This window comes from Neofelis nebulosa, chromosome 9 (assembly GCF_028018385.1).
Source record: "Neofelis nebulosa isolate mNeoNeb1 chromosome 9, mNeoNeb1.pri, whole genome shotgun sequence".
Lineage (NCBI taxonomy): Eukaryota > Metazoa > Chordata > Mammalia > Carnivora > Felidae > Neofelis > Neofelis nebulosa.
In genome coordinates, this window is record NC_080790.1 from 20765340 (window position 1) to 20782621 (window position 17282).

Here is a 17282-nt window from a genome sequence, read left to right on the forward strand (position 1 = left end):
TTGTGCTCTCTCTCTTTCAAAAAATAAAATAAACATGAAAGAAAGTGTTTAAAAAGAAATTCAGTCAAAAAGCCTTCAGGCATGGCTGTGCAGAGCAGGGACTGGCAAAGGCTGGCACCCACATGAGGAGGGGAACTGACAACTAACAAATGGTGGCAGTCCTGTGGGGGGTCAAGAAATTGGCCACATACAAGGAAATTGGGCAACAGATAAATACATTGAGTTTAATGGGAGCCAGGGGTCTCAACTGTCAGGGAAAGGAGTTATAAATATGAAAAATGGGAACCCCAAAACAAACCCTGAGATGTTGGGTCAAAATTGGAAGATTCAGTAGAGCACTCAGAGCACTCGTGGTTAGATAGGTAGATGTAAATACAGTTGTAAAACGTATGTGAATGAATGAGTGTGTGAATACAACATGTATATTTCCAAGCTCTGTCCACTGAGAGAGCCTGGGAGTATAGACTACCATTAGCAATGAGGGCACTATTTGTCACTAAAATGAATTGGGCCTTCTTGGATGAGTCTGGAACATTTTTTTGTGCCGTAAAGTAAGGAAGTGCTTATGGAAGAAAGGAAAGATTTCAAAAGAACACAGAAGCCAGCTTGAAGGCACTACCACTGACCAAATCTGGGATAATTTGAGCATCAAAACAAATAATGACAGGGGCGCCCGACTGGCTCAGTTGGTAGAGCATGCAACTCTTGATCCTGGGGGTGTGAGTTCGAGTCCCATGGGGGGCATAGAGCTTGCTATAAAACAACAACAACAACAAAGGAAACCATCAAAATCCTAGAGAACACAGGCAGCAACCTCTTTGACTTCAACTACAGACTGAAGCAACTTCCTTTTCTTTTTTTAAGTTTATTTCTTTTTGAGGAAGAGAGAAAGTGCAAGTGAGGGAGGGGCATAGATAGGGAAAGAGAGAGAATCCTAAGCAGGCTCCACACTGATAGTGTGGAGCCTGATGCAGGCCTTGAACCCATGAACCTGTGAGATTCAGAGGATCTGAAGGGGGTTCTGCAATGAGAGCCCCAAGCCCAAAGTGTGGCCTCAACCATGAATCACCAATGCCCAAAGTCGGGCATTTAACCAACTGAACCACCCAGGTGCCCCTGCCTGCAGCAACTTCTTACTAGACATGTCTCCAGAGGCAAGGGAAACAAAAGCAAAAATGAACTATTGGGACCTCATCAAGATAAAAACTTCTACATCAGTGAGGGAAACAATCAGCAAAACTAAAAGGCAACCGATGGAATGGGAGAATATATTTGCAAATGACGTATCCAAAGGGTTAGTATCCAAAATCTATAAAGAATTTATCAAACTCAACACCCAAAAGCCAAATAATGCAGCGAAGAATGGGCAGAAGACATGAATAGACACTTCTCCAAAGAAGACATCCACATGGCCAACCGACACATGAAAAGATGTTCAACATCAGTCATCATCAGGGAAATACAAATCAGAACCACAATGAGATACCACCTCACACCTGTCAGAATGGCTAACACTAACAACTCTGGAAACAACAGATGTTGGCAAGAATTCGAGAAAGGGGAATATTTGAACTATGGTGACAACGCAAACTGGTGCAGCCACTCTGGAAAACAGTATTCAGTTCCTCAAAAAATTAAAAGTAGAACTACGCTAAGACCCAGCAACTGCACCACTGGGTATTTATCAGAAGGATACAAAAATGCTGATCCGAAAGGGCGCATGCACCCCGATGTTGATAGCAGCGCTATCGACAAGAGCCAAATTATGGAAAGAGCCCAAGTGTCCATCGACTGATGAATGTATAAAGAAGATGCAGAGGGCGCCTGCGTGGCTCAGTCGGTTGAGCGACCAACTTTGGCTCAGGTCATGATCTCGTGGTTCATGAGTTCGGGCCCCACGTCGGGCTTGCTGCTCTCATCGCAGAGCCCCGCTTTGGATCCTCTGTCTGTCTCTCTCTCTCCATGCCGCCCCTGCTTGCGCGCTCTCTCTCTCAAAACTAAATAAACATTAAAAAAAAGATGTAGGGGCGCCTGGGTGGCGCAGTCGGTTAAGCGTCCGACTTCAGCCAGGTCACGATCTCGCGGTCCGTGAGTTCGAGCCCCGTGTCAGGCTCTGGGCTGATGGCTCGGAGCCTGGAGCCTGTTTCCAATTCTGTGTCTCCCTCTCTCTCTGCCCCTCCCCCGTTCATGCTCTGTCTCTGTCTGTCCCAAAAATAAATAAAAAACATTAAAAAAAATAATAATAATAAAAATAAAAATAAGATGTAGTATAAATATACAGTGGAATGTTACCCTGTGATCAAAAAGAACGGTATCTTGCCATTTGCACCAACATGGATGGAACTAGAACCTATGCTAAGCCAAATAAGTCAGAGAAAGACAAATATCACGATTTCACTCGTGGAATTTAAGAAACAAAATGGATGAACATAGGGGAAGGGAAGGAAAAATAAAATAAGATAAAAACAGAGGGAGGCAAATCATAAGAGACTCTTAAATACAGAGAGCAAACTGAGGGTTGCAGGAGGGGAGGTGGGTGGGGAGGTGGGCTAAATGGGTGAAGGACCCTTGTTGGGATGAGCACTGGGTGTTACATGTAAGGGATGAGTCACTGAATTCTCCTGAAACCTATACTACACTATATGTTAACTAACTTGAATTTAAATTAAAAAAAAAAAATGACAATAATGGATTATATAACCCATGAAATAAAACAGGAATCCAAGAGTCCACATTGATATAAACAAGCAAACAAATAAGAAGAGAAAACGGTTTCTCACGTTAATGTCGACTAACAACTGCAGAAGAAATAATGCCACCATTTGGCAACCAGATAGCAGTAATTAATTCAAGCAGGAAACATCAACGGACGTTAAAACTAGCGGTGAAACGTAGAAAAGTGGGATATTTACATAGTTCACAGTATCTCCTCCCCAAATGCTTATTAATTACAAAGGGACAAGGAGAAGCTACAAGCCTGACAGACACTGCCTTAATGAATGATCAAAGTTAATGTCACCAGTAATCGAACCAAACACTGTCATCAAGTGCCACCTGATGGGATACAGTAAGAAGGCCACCGCCTCACTTCTGTGCATCACCTGAATCTAATCATGACGAAACTAAACCTTAATAGAGGGACAGTCCACAAATTAACGGGCCTGTAATACCGAAGAATGTGAAAGGGGCAAAGGTCAAGAATAGGCTAAGGGTGGCACCCAGCTGATTCATTCAGTGGGGCATGCACCCCTTGATCTCGGGGTCATGAGTTCAAGCCCCATGTTAGGTGTAGAGTTACTTAAAAGAAAAAGAAAAAGAAAAAGAAAAAGAAAAAAAAAAAGCTTAATTAAAAAACCAGACTAAGAAATTCTTCTAGATAGTAGACCAAAGAGACATGATAACTCAAGTGAAACATGTGGTCCTGGGTTAGAATTCTGTTGCTATAAAAGTAATTCTTGGGACAGTTGGCAAAACTTGAACACAGTGCCTAGATGAGGAGTATATGGGTGTTCTTGGGGCATCCGGCTGGCTCAGTCATTGAGACTCATGATCTCAGAGTTGTGAGTTCAAGTCCCACATTGGGTATAGAGATTATTTAAAAATAAAATCTTAAAAAGAAAAAAAAAAAAAGAGTAGATGGGTTTCTTGGTACAATTCTTACAATGGTTCCGTGAGTATAAAATAATTTAAAAAATAAAAATACAATCGTGCCTGGGTGTCTGGATGGCTCAGTCAGTTAAGCGTCTGGGTCATGTTCTCGAGGTCTGTGAGTTTGAGCCCCATGACGGGCTCTGTGCTGACAACTTAGAGCCTGGAGCCTGCTTCAGATCCTGTGTTTCCCTCTCTCTCTGCCCCTGTCCTGCTTGCACTCTGTCTCTGTCTCTCTCTCAAAAATAAATAAATATTTAAAAATAAATAAACATAAAAAAAATAAAATCAACACACAACAGAAACAGAAACAGTGTGTCAGACTACGAAATCCTTATGCCTTCTAGGCCCATGTCACCTGCTAACCATTTGTGTGACTTTGGGAAATCACTCTCCTTTTCTGGGTCTACTTTTCTTTATTGTCAAGTGGGAGCTTTGAATGTGAACAAATAATCACTCTGGTTTTCTAGTCCAAAGAATGTAGCACTTGTGACTGAGTACAGGGTCTCCAGGGGCTCCAAGGGGCCCTGGAGTGGCTTAGTGGCTTTGTGCCCTCCCTCTGCCTCTATCATCCTTGAGTGTGGTCCTGGCGTCTACACAGGCGATGGCCCCAGTGCTGGTACATGTTGAAGGGCAGGCCCCATGGTGACCAGGACTTGGAATTGCAAATAGCTGAAATGGAGATTTTCACACTTTAGTGAATGTTCCCTGTAACCACCTGGAGGTGCTCATTTTAAATGGAGATTTCTGGCAAATCCCCCTAATACTGGTTTAAACCTGTAGGGATTTGTCTGCCACCATTATTATTCTTTTTTTTTTTTTTAAGATTTTATTTTTAGGGGTGCCTGGGTGGCTCAATCAGTTAGGCCTTGGACTTCAGCTCAGGTCACGATCTCACAGTTTGCGAGTTCAAACTCCATGTCAGGCTCTGTGCTGACAGCTCGGAGCCTGGAGCCTGCTTCAGATTCTGTGTCTCCCTCCTCTCTGTCCCTCCCCCGCTCGTGCTCTGTCTCTTTCTCTTTCTCAAAATTAAATACACAATAAAAAAATTATAAATATTTTATTTTTAAGTAATCTCTACATTCAACATGGGGCTCAAACTTACAACCCCAGGATCAAGAATCACATGTTCCACCAACTAAGCCAGCCAGACGCCCCTGTCTCCTACCATTATAAGTCCAGAAGTGGACAGATCCAGGCTGGTGCAGCAGCCCAAACTCCATCAGGACCTTGGTTCTCCACGTCTCCCCACTCCTTTGGCCTTTACATGCTGTGCCTGTTGCCTCAGGGTTACAATATGGCCGCTGCTCCTTGAATAAGCCTGACACATTCCCACCTACGAAGTCTGCATTTGCTTTTCCTCTCCTGGAGTCCACTTCCTTACCACCAGGAATTTGCTCAGAATTAGTAAAGGCTTTTACAACTGCAACTCCTCCTACCCCACCCCAACCAGAACCTGGAACGCCCCATCTCCCTTCTCTGCTTTATTTTTCTCAGCCCCACTTATCACGACATGACATGCAATGTGTTTTTCTTTTTTTTTTTTCTTTTTAAAAAAAAATTTTTTTTTAACGTTTATTTATTTTTGAGACAGAGACAGAGCATGAACGGGGGAGGGACAGAGAGAGAGGGAGACACAGAATCGGAAGCAGGCTCCAGGCTCTGAGCCGTCAGCCCAGAGCCTGACGTGGGGCTTGAACTCACGGACCGCAAGATCGTGACCCGGGCTGAAGTCGGACGCTTAACCGACTGAGCCACCCAGGCGCCCCATCTTTTTTTATATAATTTAAAAAAATGTTTATTTATTTTATTTTTTTTTAATTTTTTTAACATTTATTTATTTTTGAGACAGAGAGAGACAGAGCATGAACGGGGGAGGGTCAGAGAGAGGGAGACACAGAATCTGAAGCAGGCTCCAGGCTCTGAGCTGTCAGCACAGAGCCCGACACGGGGCTCGAACTCACGGACCGTGAGATCATGACCTGAGCCGAAGTCGGCCGCTTAACCGACTGAGCCACCCAGGCGCCCCCAATGTTTATTTATTTTTGAGAGAGAGAGAGAGCATGAGCAGGGGAGGGCAGAGAGAGAGAGAGGGAAACGCAGAATCCAAAGCAGGCTCCAGGCTCTGAGCGGTCGGCACAGAGCCCAACACGGGGCTTGAATCCATGAACCATGAGATCATGACCTGAGCTGAAGTCAGAGGCTTAACTGAACGTAAGCACCACTTCTGTTTATTCTATTCACTGTTGTATTCCCAACACTTAGAACCATTCCTGGAATGAATATATGGGCAACAGGTGCTCAATAAAGAGTTGTTCAATGAAGGAATGCACTTCCAGGAGGTACACCTGAGTTCTAGGAAGGAAGAAGAAAGGGTAAGAGGTAAAACAGGTGATTTCTATAACCGGAAAGCAAAAAACATTTCCAGAAATTCCTAAGCCACTTCAATTTACATCTCCTTAACCAAAACCATGGCCACCTGTTGCTGCAAGAGAGTCTGGGAATATGAGTATTTTTAGTTGGGCACACTGCCCTCCTTGAACACATTTATTTTGTAAGTAAAATAGAAGGGAAGAGGGGCACCTGGGTGGCTCAGTCTGTTGAGCGTCTCACTTAGGCTCAGGTCATGATCTCATGGACTGTGAGTTCGAGCCCAGCATTGGGCTCTGTGTTGACAGCTAGGAGCCTAGAGCCTGCTTCAGATTCTGTGGCTTTCTCTCTCTCTCTCTCTGCCCCTTTCCCACTCGCATTCTCTCTCTCTCTATCAAAAATAAATAAACATTAAATTTCTTTTTTTAAATTAGAAGAGTGGATATTGGAAAGGCAACCTATAGTGTCTACCACATTGATGTGTCCTTGACCTAATAGAATCTCTGAGGGTGTTGATTTCGATGCAGGTGAGCCTTGGACCATGTTGTAAGAAAAATAAAGAGAATAATAGGATGAACCCAAAACAAATTTTTTTTTTTTTTTTTTTTTTGAGAGTGAGCAAGCATGAATTGCGGAGAAGGGCAGAAGGAGAAAGAGAATCCCAAGCAGGCTCCACACTCAGCGTGGAGCCTGACTTGGGGCTTGATCCTACAACCCTGGGATCATGACCTGAGCCGAAATTAAGAGCTGGGATACGAGAGCAAAGTTGTTTTTTTTCTTAATGTTTATTTATTTATTTTTGAGAGAGAGAGCACGAGCTCTAGCAGGTGCAGAGAGAGGGGGACAGAAGAAATGGAGCAGGCTCTGTGCCGACAGCAGAGTCCGGTGAGGGGCTCGAACTCACCAACCGAGACCTCAACCAACTGAGCCACCCAGGCACCCCCAGAGCAAAGTTAAAAAAAATTTTTTTAATGTTTATTCATTTTTGAGAGACAGCGCAAGCAGGGGAGGGGCAGAGAGGGGGAGGTGGGGGCACAGAATCCAAAGCGGGCTCCAGGCTCTGAGCTGTCAGCCCAGAGCCCAACGTGGGGCTCGAACCCAGGAACTGTGAGATGTGACCTGAGCTGAAGTCGGACGCTTAACTGACTGAGCCACCCAGGTGCCCCCAGAGCAAACTTTCTTAAGGCCTCATGGGTGATGGATGCACTGGTCATGGACCTCTGTTATGTTGGCTGTACAGAGCACACTCCACCCCCCCTCTCTTTCTCGAGAAAATCTTTACTTCCACCCCTCCCCCATACACATGGTTACAGTAGCAGAAATTGTGGAGGCCTTGTCCATCTACCACGTTTCCACTCACGTGACCCAAACCACTGAGTTGGCATCACATTCCCACGAATTTGGCACCAGGACTGAGATTCTGAGTCTCTCCGGATGACTGGATTGTGTAACTAGAGAGCGGCTGGCAGACGTATTTTCTACATCACAAACTGGACCAGCTGAGGAAAGAGCATGAACCCCACACAGAAAGGAGTTTGGTGAAATGGGGAGGGTCTTTGTGGTGTTTTGAGCCTCCAGTCCTAAGCTGTACCTGAGGACTCGTTCTGTCCTTGCCCTTGGGGTCTTTATTTCCATGTCTGTGGAAATCACGCTTCTCTGTGTCCTTATTTCACTCAGACCAGCTTAAATGAATCTTTAGTAGCAGCCAAGAGTTCTAACACACACCCCACCCTCTGGAGATCAGGTGCCCAGCTTTGGAGGAGGAAGTGAAACACAGCAGCCTCTTTATCAACAAACGGTTGACAGAAGACCCGGGTCAGGGTCAAGGGAGAATTCCTACCCTCGGCTGTTTTGTAAAGCTCTAGAAAACCACTTACATCAACCACACAAGTGACCCCACTACTAACAGGAAAAATGAGTGATTTAAAAATTTTTGTTTAATCTTTATTTATTTTTGAGAGAGAGACAGCGTGCGAGCAGGGAAGGAGCAGAGAGAGAGGGAGACAGAATCGGAAGCAGGCTCCAGGCTCCGAGCTGTCAGCACAGAGCCCGACACAGGGCTCGAACTCACCAACTGTGAGATCATGACCTGAGCCGAGGTCGGACGCTCAACCAACTGAGCCACCCAGGCGCCCCAGAAACGAGTGATTTTAAAATAGGGCCTCTAAGTTCAGGGTCTGAAGGGTCTGCCCTTCTGTCCCTGGCTTGCACTACTTATAAAACATACAGGGTGCCTATCAGTTTTCCTGAGGTGTGGATGGGCTAGAGAGGAGGCAGAGCAAGGAAAAAAAACAGGGGCTTTAGAGTCTGGAAATCCAGCTTCATCACTGACCACATGTCTTTGGCTAAGTTAGTTATTTTTTTCTTTTTCTTTTTTAATATTTATTTATTTTGGGGAGGGGCAGAGAGAGGGGGACAGAGGATTTGAAGCCAAGCGGGCTCTGTGCTGACAGGCTGACAGCAGGGAGCCTGATGCGGGGCTCAAACTCACGAACCCCAAGATCATGACCCGAGCCCAAGCCAGACGCTCAACCAACTGAGCCACCCAGGTGCCCCAAGTCAGTTAATTTTCTTCAATCTTGTCTGTAACCCAGTGACAATAACTCCCACGTGGGAGGACTAAATGAGTGTGCACGTGTAAAGTACCCAACCCAACACCCGGCAAGTCCCAAAGAGCAGAGCCACTCCAGCCCCGGCGCTCAGGGCTGGAGCACGGTGCACAGGCAGGGAGCCCCTCCGGGAGAAGCACCTGTGCCAAACCAGCTGGCTCACTGCTGCGTTTCGTGCACCAGGCCAACCACGGCGCTCCCCTGGGAGTCAGGGGCCTTGTGTTTGTTAGAGGTACTACTTTTCCTTTCCCGCAAGACCCCCATGCTACGGGGAAGCAATAGTCTGATCTCAGAGGGAGGGAAAGAAGCCCTGAGAAGAGAGCCTAACGGGATGTTCGTCTTTGAAACTCTTTTAATTCAGCGCCCGCCGCAGGCCAGGCATCTCTGTGCGATTTACACACGTTACTGCCCGCTTTTATTTCTCCTGGCTGATCAATGGAGGAGCAGAGCTGTCAAATGATATTGACAGCTAATCTGGAATCTAGGCCGCGCTGACATCTGCTAATAGCTCAGAATTAACTGGGTGGGGACCGTTCGCCTAGGACACAAACAGTTGGTGCCATGGTTCTGGCACGGACTTCAGACTAGAGCCTGGGACCTGCCCCTCAGCCCCACTGGGCAGTCCCTTCTAAGCAGCTGGTTCTTCCCCAAGGTGCTGGGAACTGCAGCTGGGCTCCAAATACCCTTGAACCACTCTTGGAAAAACAAGGAAGAGAGAGAAGGCAGAAAACGAGAGTAAAAGTAGGAACAAAGAAAAGAGAAGGCAGGCAACCAGCTCGGTGACGATACTCATTCCTTTATTATCGACTGTGTTAATTTGAACAGGGCTGGGCTGCAGGTGCATTTCAGCTCAACAGAGAGGCCTCATCTGAAGCCAAGGAGACAGACGGTAATGTTTTATATATATATTTATATATTACATATGTCCTGTATAGCCATATGTATAGTGACAAGAATGAGCCACTGCGTTAACTGTTGTCCTAAATAAAGACCATAGCAACAGACATGGAAATTTGGTCCCAGTCAAGGCCCTTACTTTGTCAATCAAATGTTTGATACATCAAAAGGGAAGGAGAGAGACAGAGAGACTGAGATCCAACCACCCCGGTGGCCCTGTTCCCGGCATGTCTTACACTGAGTGTCGAGTGTCCCCTGTGGAGGTAAACACACACACACACACACACACACACACACAAACACACACACGTACACAAAACTGCGGGCAGGAGCTCCTCGTCCGACACACCTAGGGCCCAGCCCTCAGACTGGGGTTGGTGAGACTGGGTATTTTGTGCTATAAGACTGTGAGGGTCAAGTGACCAGACAATGCGAAGTCGATGTGTCCAAGTGATGAATGGGGGTGACACGTGCTGTTTCATCTACAAACAAGAAAGAGGTCAGTGGGAGAGGCTACTCAATGTAGGCATGGAGGTCCCCCTGTGCCCAGGCCACCCGGGGCATTTCTACACGCAATTCCCATCCCAGACACAGCCAAACCTCTGATCTGAATCCTGAGTCTCAAATAATCTCTTGGGCTCTGATGAAAAATGGCATTTCCTTGAAGGACAGGAGCAAATGGCAATTGAGTTGCCAAACCAGCTAGTCCGGTAATTACAGCAGAAATGACAGCATCATTGAATTAAACCAAACCATAGCTTGGTCCTTACAGCAGAACTCGAACTGTATAAGAAGGGTTCACTTCCTGATGGAAAGAGAAGAACCAGGTAATCAGCCCCCACCCCCCGCCACCTTCCCCTCACCCAATTTCAAGCAGCTCGGTCGGTTTCATGCTGTTCTCCCGATGACTAAAATCCTCAAATTCTGGGAACTAGAGACTCCCCCTATTAGGGCATTTTGAAATCTTAAACCACTTGTTTCTTTCATGATTGCCTCTTCACTCCTCCACCAAAATACACAGTTAAAAAGTAAATCAATGAAAATTAATCTCTCTCTCTCTCTCTTGTTTTTTGGTTTTTTTTGGTAGAAATTTACTTATTATTTGAGATAACCTGGAGACATCTTGGTATGTCACAAAGGGAGGCGAGGAGTATTTCCCCAGGGACCAATTTATACAATGCCAAAGAAAAAGGATCAGTTTTCAACAAAATAGTGCTCAACAAATGTGATGCAGAAACAGGAGTAATAGGCAAGGTTGATAAATTGTGCCTGGGTCCCTGTCTCCTGTGATGAATGAAGGGGGAAGCAACAGATTCCAATACCTTTGTTTAGCCAGGGGGAGAATGACATTGATCGCTCCCACTATGAACTGGGATCCAGGCAGCTGCGGAGGAAAGTGACCAAAGCAGGAAGGAGCAGCGTCTCAAAAACGGGGTGTTGGCTTGATCACTCGTTGACCCCAGTTACTTCTCAGAGGGAACAGAAACAAAGGGACTCAGAGAAGGGACTTCCTCTGATGACTGTCCATGTTGTCCCATTACTGTTTCATTTCCTGCAGGTCCTGAGCAGGCAGCAACTGGTTGGTTCACAATTCCCATCCAAGGGTTGGGAAGGTGGCCAGGAAGCAGAGTTTGGTAAGCCATGAGTTCTTGCCAAAGCCAAAGAGCATGGCTGTGTCGGTGAGGTCACATAAGTCCTTGAAAAGGAGCCCAAGAGGCCAACAGAGGTTGTCTGAGGTCCAGACGCTTGAGTGCAGGGCTCTTTTCCCTGGGAGCATCGGCCCGACACTGTCAGGACGTGTCTTGCCCTTTGTGGACATCTAGCATTTTTCTAGTCCCAGAAAGTGCTTAAGAACTGCTCACCGTCGGCATAGGAGGAGATGGAGATTATGGAGAGAGACAGGTAGAAAATGTACTCTCTTCTCAGGCACTGGCTACCTTCCCTTCTGGGAGCAGCTGACAGGGAGGAGCTTGAGGTCTGACATGGCGGGGGTCTAAAGTCAGAAGGAAAGGAGGCTATGCAGTGGCCACGGCAGGCTCAGGTGAAGGCATCTCCCCCCACAGCTGAGCTCCACGAATAAATAACATTAATTAAATAAAGGAGGCTAAGATGAGCAGGCAGAGACGCGGTCTGCCAGATGCTCACCCCCTCACACACACGCACACGCACATGCACACACACGCACGCACACTGAGCGTCAGGTGAGATGATCCAGGCTTGGCTCCCCAGCCCAGGAGGCTCTCGGATGGGCAGCCTGACTGAAGGTTGTCACTCATGGTCTAGCACTGTTGTGGGGTGCAGAGCAGCAGAGGCCAGTGAGGCGTGTGTGGTAGAGGGTGGAGGCCGCTGAGGACTCTGGCACCTGCAGAAGGTAGGGGTGAGGTAGGTAAATGCGGAGGTTGGGGAAGGGCAGGAAACAGAAAAGTGAGGACTTGCCTTTTCCTCATCCTGTTGCTGTAGGAACTCTCCCCCCACTCCCCCCCCCCCCCCCACGGCTCCAGTTATCACCCTCCCTTAATGCCCTTCAGGTACAACCCAAACCCTCTTCAGCCTCAACCAGCCCACGTGGTTTCTATGCCTCCTAAGTCCACTGCCCACTCTGACCATAGCGGTACTGACCAGGACCTGGACTTCCGAACTTTAGATGTGGAAGGTCTTTCCAGAAAGCTGTCCAACCGCATAAGCCTCTCCATGTGTAGTGCACGGGGGTCTTGTTCTTGGTCATGAGAGAAGTCCATCTCAAAGACAGCTGGAGGAGACACATCCAGCTCCAGAAACATTATGTTTTCAGCCTGTGGTGGGAACATCAGACCAGACGTGAGCAGCGGCCCTGATGATCGGATCCCTCGGGCACTCAGTAAATACTGGGTGTGGCGAAGGTGATGAGGTAGATAGAGCACGCTGAGGTTATGAGCATCCCTCCCTTGGACGCTCTCTCCTCCCACCCCTTCTATTTCCCAGCTTCTTACCCTGTACCTGGGGTGGGACCCCATTGCCATAGCAACCCGAGCATACTGGCTGATAGGCCTCTTGTAGCCCACGGCTGACGTTGGCCGTTTCTTCATTTGGCTGTTATTGCTGTGGGGAAGAGGCTATATTAGAATGGATTTCTTTTGAACATGGGGAAAATGACATCATGAAGAATTAAGTATCATTCAAGTAGGCAGGAAACTCCGCAGACCGTGGTTCACAGGAATTTTCTTCTCATTGTTCTAATACAGCTGGACAACTAAACACTATCAAAACACAGGAAAGCATGGATTTCTTTACTCTTGTGTTTTTCAGTTCTTTTTTCCCCCCACAGTAAAGAAGGTTTGATTAAGGGCTAGAATGAAGAAAGGAAATCCAGTCTTCTTTCAGCTCTCAGCTTCATATGCTGATTTCACACATTATGCAAAACCGTTGATGATTAGTTGTTCTGGTTTTCATTTTTCTTCTTAGGAGTTTGTACAAAAAAATGATTAAAAAAATCAGGCTTGAAATGCAAGGGTCCCAAAATAGCCTAAACAATCCTGGAAAAGAACAAAGTTGGAAGACTTACACGTCCCAGTTTTAGAACTTATTACAGGGTGCCTATTACAGGATGGCTCTGCTAAGCATCTGACTTCGGCTCAGGGCATGATCTCCCAGTTCATGAGTTCAAGGCCCACTTTGGATGAGTTCGAGCCCTGCTTTGGGTAAAACATGAACCCCGCTTTGGGTGAGTCTCACTTCACTCTCCCTCCCTCCTTCCCTCTGCCCCTCCTGGGATTCTCTTTCTCTGTCCCTTGCTCATTTGCACCTTCTCTCTCTCTCTCTCTCTCTCTCTCTCTCTCTCTCTCTCTCTCTGTCAAAAAAAAAAAAAAAAAAGAACTTATTACAAAGCTACAGTAATCAAGGCTGTGTGGTACTAGCATAAGGACAGACATATAGACCAATGGAAAAGAATTGAGAATCTAGAGACAAATCCTTATATTTGCAATCAATTGATTTTCTATAAGGGTACCAACTGAACCACCCACGCACCCCCAAGTTTTTGTTTTTTAATGTTTACTTATCTTTGAGAGAGCGAGAGGGAAAGAGCTAGAGCTCAAGGGGGGCGGGGGGGGTGGGGCAGAGAGAGAGGGAGACACAGAATCCGAAGCAGGTTCCAGGCTCTGAGCTGTCAGCACTGAGCTGCAAGATCATGACCTGAGCTGAAGTCTGATGCTTAACCGGCTGATGCTTAACCACCCAGGCGCCCCTGTTTTGTTTTTAAAGAAACGTGTTTGCATGCTTAGAAAAAAGTCTGGGTATTCAACAAAATGCTACTAGTTACTATCTTGGGATGGTGTCATCATAGATGACTTTTATTATCTTTATGCCTTTCTGAAAAATCTGAACTTTACAATGAAAATGTATAACTTTATATCTAAATATCTCAGTCAGACATTCAGAAAAGTGTAGAAAATAATATATATGTATGCTTACCATCCAGCTTTGTCAAATCATTTAACATTTTGTTATACTTAAACTAAATCTTTTTTTTTAAGAAATAAAATGTAGGGGCACCCGGGTGGTTCAGTCAGTTAAGCATCCAACTCTTGATTTCAGCTCAGGTCATGATCTCCAGATTTGTGAGATCAAGCCCCATGTCAGTGCAGAGTCTGCTTGGGATTCTCTCTCTCTCAAAATAAATAAATAAGCTTAAAAAAGGCAAGAAAATGTAGACAGTTTTTAAGACTCCTATTTCTCTCTCGCTTGAGTTAGTCACTCTCGAATTTGGTGCTCACCAATGCCATTCCTGTTTTTATTGTTATTTTTATATGTGGCTATTCATAAACAATTAAATGGGTATTTGTATGCCTATTTCTAAAATTTGAACTGTGTGGTGAACATACCACATTTTTGTGTGCTCAACTTTTTAAGATTCATCCATACACCTCTAGATTAGATTATTAAAGTTTACTTATTTGACTATTTTAAGGTTGCAATATGCCATCATATATGTGTGTGTGTGTGTGTGTGTGTGTGTGTATAGAATATATATTCTTTTGATGGACATCTAGGTTGATTTTTTTTTTATCTACTACACACAGTACCGTTGTGAACATTTCTGTACAGGTATCTTCGAGTACATATTCAGAAACTTCCCTGGGGTATACCAAGGAATGGAATGGTTCCGTTGTAGGGTATGTGCATTTTCAACTTTACTAGATATTGCCGTACTGCTTTCCAAAGTGGTTATACATGAAAGCTTCCATTGCTCTATATCCTAGCCAAATCACAGCATGTCAGCCTTCTTACTTTCAGCAGTTTGATGAGTGTGGTGTATTACTTTTATTATTCAAAACAAAGATACGAGGATAGGAAAGAAATCAAGAAAAGTATTTCCATTAAAATAAAATAACAGATTTTGGAGTAAGACATATCTGAGTTTGAATGTTGGCTCTGCCCCTTAAAGCTGCGTTACCTTGGGAAGTAGCTTAATACCTCTGAGGCTCAGCTATCTCGTTTTTTCTTTAAAAATTTTTAATGTTTATTTATTTTTGAGAGAAAGAGAGAGAGGGAGTGGGGGAGGGGCAGAGAGAGAGGGAGACACAGAGTCTGAAGCAGGCTCCAGGCTCTGAGCTGGTAGCACAGAGCCCGATGTGGGGCTCAAACTCGCGAACTGTGATATCAGACCTGAGCCAAAGTCGGACGCTTAACCGACTGAGCCACCAGGCGCCCCGGCTCAGCTAGCTCTTGCCTGTCCCCCAGAACTGCTGAGATTAAGCACGATAAGGATTTAGCATAGCTCACAGCAAGGGCTCAACTCATGGCAGCTGTGATGATGATTTATTCTCAATTCTACTTGCTAATTTCAAGCAGGGATACAAACGAGCCATGAAAAAAAGCCAAAAGGCAGACAGAAGACAGAGGAGGAGAAGAAACAGGCCGAGTAATTCACAGATAGGACATCCTGTCCTTGGAACTGACAGCACCAGGCCCGCCCTTCTGCAGCAGAGGGTGAGGGGATATGGCATTCCTGTGGTTCATTTTAGCAAGCCTATAAAGGAGTGCGGGACCCCACTTTAAGGAGGAAAGCAGGGAAGGATGAAACCACGGAAACCCCAGCTCGCTCAGCTGCTGCATAACCCCCAGGAGCAGGGAGGCTGTGCCCGTGCGCGTGGGCAGCTGCGCCCACAACTCAAGGGGAGGGCGGGAAATTAGTAACATAACCATTTAGCATTTATAAGGTGCATCTACACATCCCATTTGAACTCTGTAGTCATCTCCCGAGGTGTAGACAGGGCAGACAAGGAGCCTGAGGCTAAGACAAGCAAAATGCCTTTTGTGCCTAAGGTCAAACAATTAGAAGAGACTCCGAACTGGACCTTGCCAAATTCTCTTTTTAGGATGCTGTACTGTTTCTAGGAGAACACCCGGAGCAGGCTGGGGCGGAGTGCGCCCTGAAGGCTGCAGGCTCTGGGAATGGGACAGGGGGACAGGGCTGGGCGAGCGGAGCAGTGCATCGTGTGAGCTGGCAGCCTGACCCAATAAAGATGCCAGCGCTATTCTGGGTGACATGCGGGAAGAGGGGGCTGGGGGAGGGGAGTCTGTAATTGGGACACAAAACTTCCCATCTACGCCCTCTTCTGCCCCAGGCCTACTTTCCATGATTGATCCCTCTCTAGTAAGCAGGTTGTGGCTGACAGCCCAGAGCGGAGGCCTGGCTCTGTATGTATCCGCCCCTCCTGACAGAGACCCACAATCACTCTATGCCGGACAGATCCTAAGAGTTCTCATATGACCCTCCCTCTCAATGGCTGCCATCACAGTATTTTCCCCTTAATATTAAAATCTCATCGCTCAGCTCTGTCTTAGGGACTGACCCCAATCTCCTTATCAGCTGTCTCAGCAAACACACACACACACACACACACACACACCCGCCTTTTCCTGTTGTGTTCTGAAAACTGGCATCCAACATCATAGGGTGAGTTTTCCTTCTGGGTCTTTCCCAATCACCTGCCACAGCAAACCCGACTTGTCTCCGAAATCTGGTCCCTCTGTCCCCACAGGCCAGCTCTCCACTCTGCCTAGCCTGCCTGGGGAGGCCGGAACTTCTCCCTGTTTCAGATTCAACTCCGATGTCACAGACCTGTGAATAAATCTAGGGACTCAACCCAGAGCCGAGAATGTTCTTACTGAGGTAAACTTTGCCTCTGTAATGAAACCTGTTTAACTATCCGGATTCTATTTAGAGCAAGGAATGCTCTCTCTCTAAACTTGGAGAGCACCCGAATATAAAATCAAATTCTAAAACAAAAACAGCAAGGGGCACGTGGGTAGCTCAGTCAGCTGAGCGTCTGACTTTGGCTCAGGTCATGATCTCGCTGTCCATGAGTTCAAGCCCTGTGCTGACAGCTCACAGCCCGGAGCCTGCTTCAGATTCTGTATCTCCCTCGCTCTCTGCCCCAACCCCACTCACGCTCTGTCTCTCAAAAATAAATAAATGTTAAAAAAAAAAATTTAAAACAAAAACAGCAAACCAAACTGCCCTCCTGCGGCCCTTCTAAGGGATGAAGGCAAACTGGCTTTTCTGGAGTCCCTGTAATTATAATATTGGCTTATTAATATATGATTATTGATTACATATTTATTGATCATCTCCTCTGGAGCTTGGAGCCCCTCCCCCCATATTACCTCATTTCAACCTCAACAATCCTGCAGGGCAATTTACTATCTTGACTTTACAGGTGAAGAAATTTGAGTTCAGAGAGGTTAAAAAAACCTTTTCCAGGCCACAAGTGGCAA

General features: G+C 46.2%; 1 protein-coding gene across 3 annotated transcripts in view; it reads right to left on the reverse strand.

Moving 5' to 3' along the window:
• Positions 1–9403: 9403 nt before the first annotated feature.
• Positions 9404–17282, reverse strand: part of KIF3C (kinesin family member 3C) — a 38108-nt gene continuing 30229 nt past the window's right edge. Inside the window, exons 6-9 of one of the 3 annotated variants that reach the window (XR_009248274.1) lie at positions 12494–12602; positions 12144–12316; positions 11714–11886; positions 9404–11517 (exon numbers count right to left, since the gene is read on the reverse strand). Coding sequence is in view for 1 of the 3 variants with exons in the window: in XM_058682752.1 (XP_058538735.1) it covers positions 11793–11886; positions 12144–12316; positions 12494–12602 (376 nt within the window). In the remaining 2 variants the exon portion in view is untranslated. Of the gene's footprint in view, positions 11887–12143; positions 12317–12493; positions 12603–17282 lie in introns of all 3 variants that reach the window. The other 2 variants (XR_009248275.1, XM_058682752.1) reach the window with 2 other exon arrangements.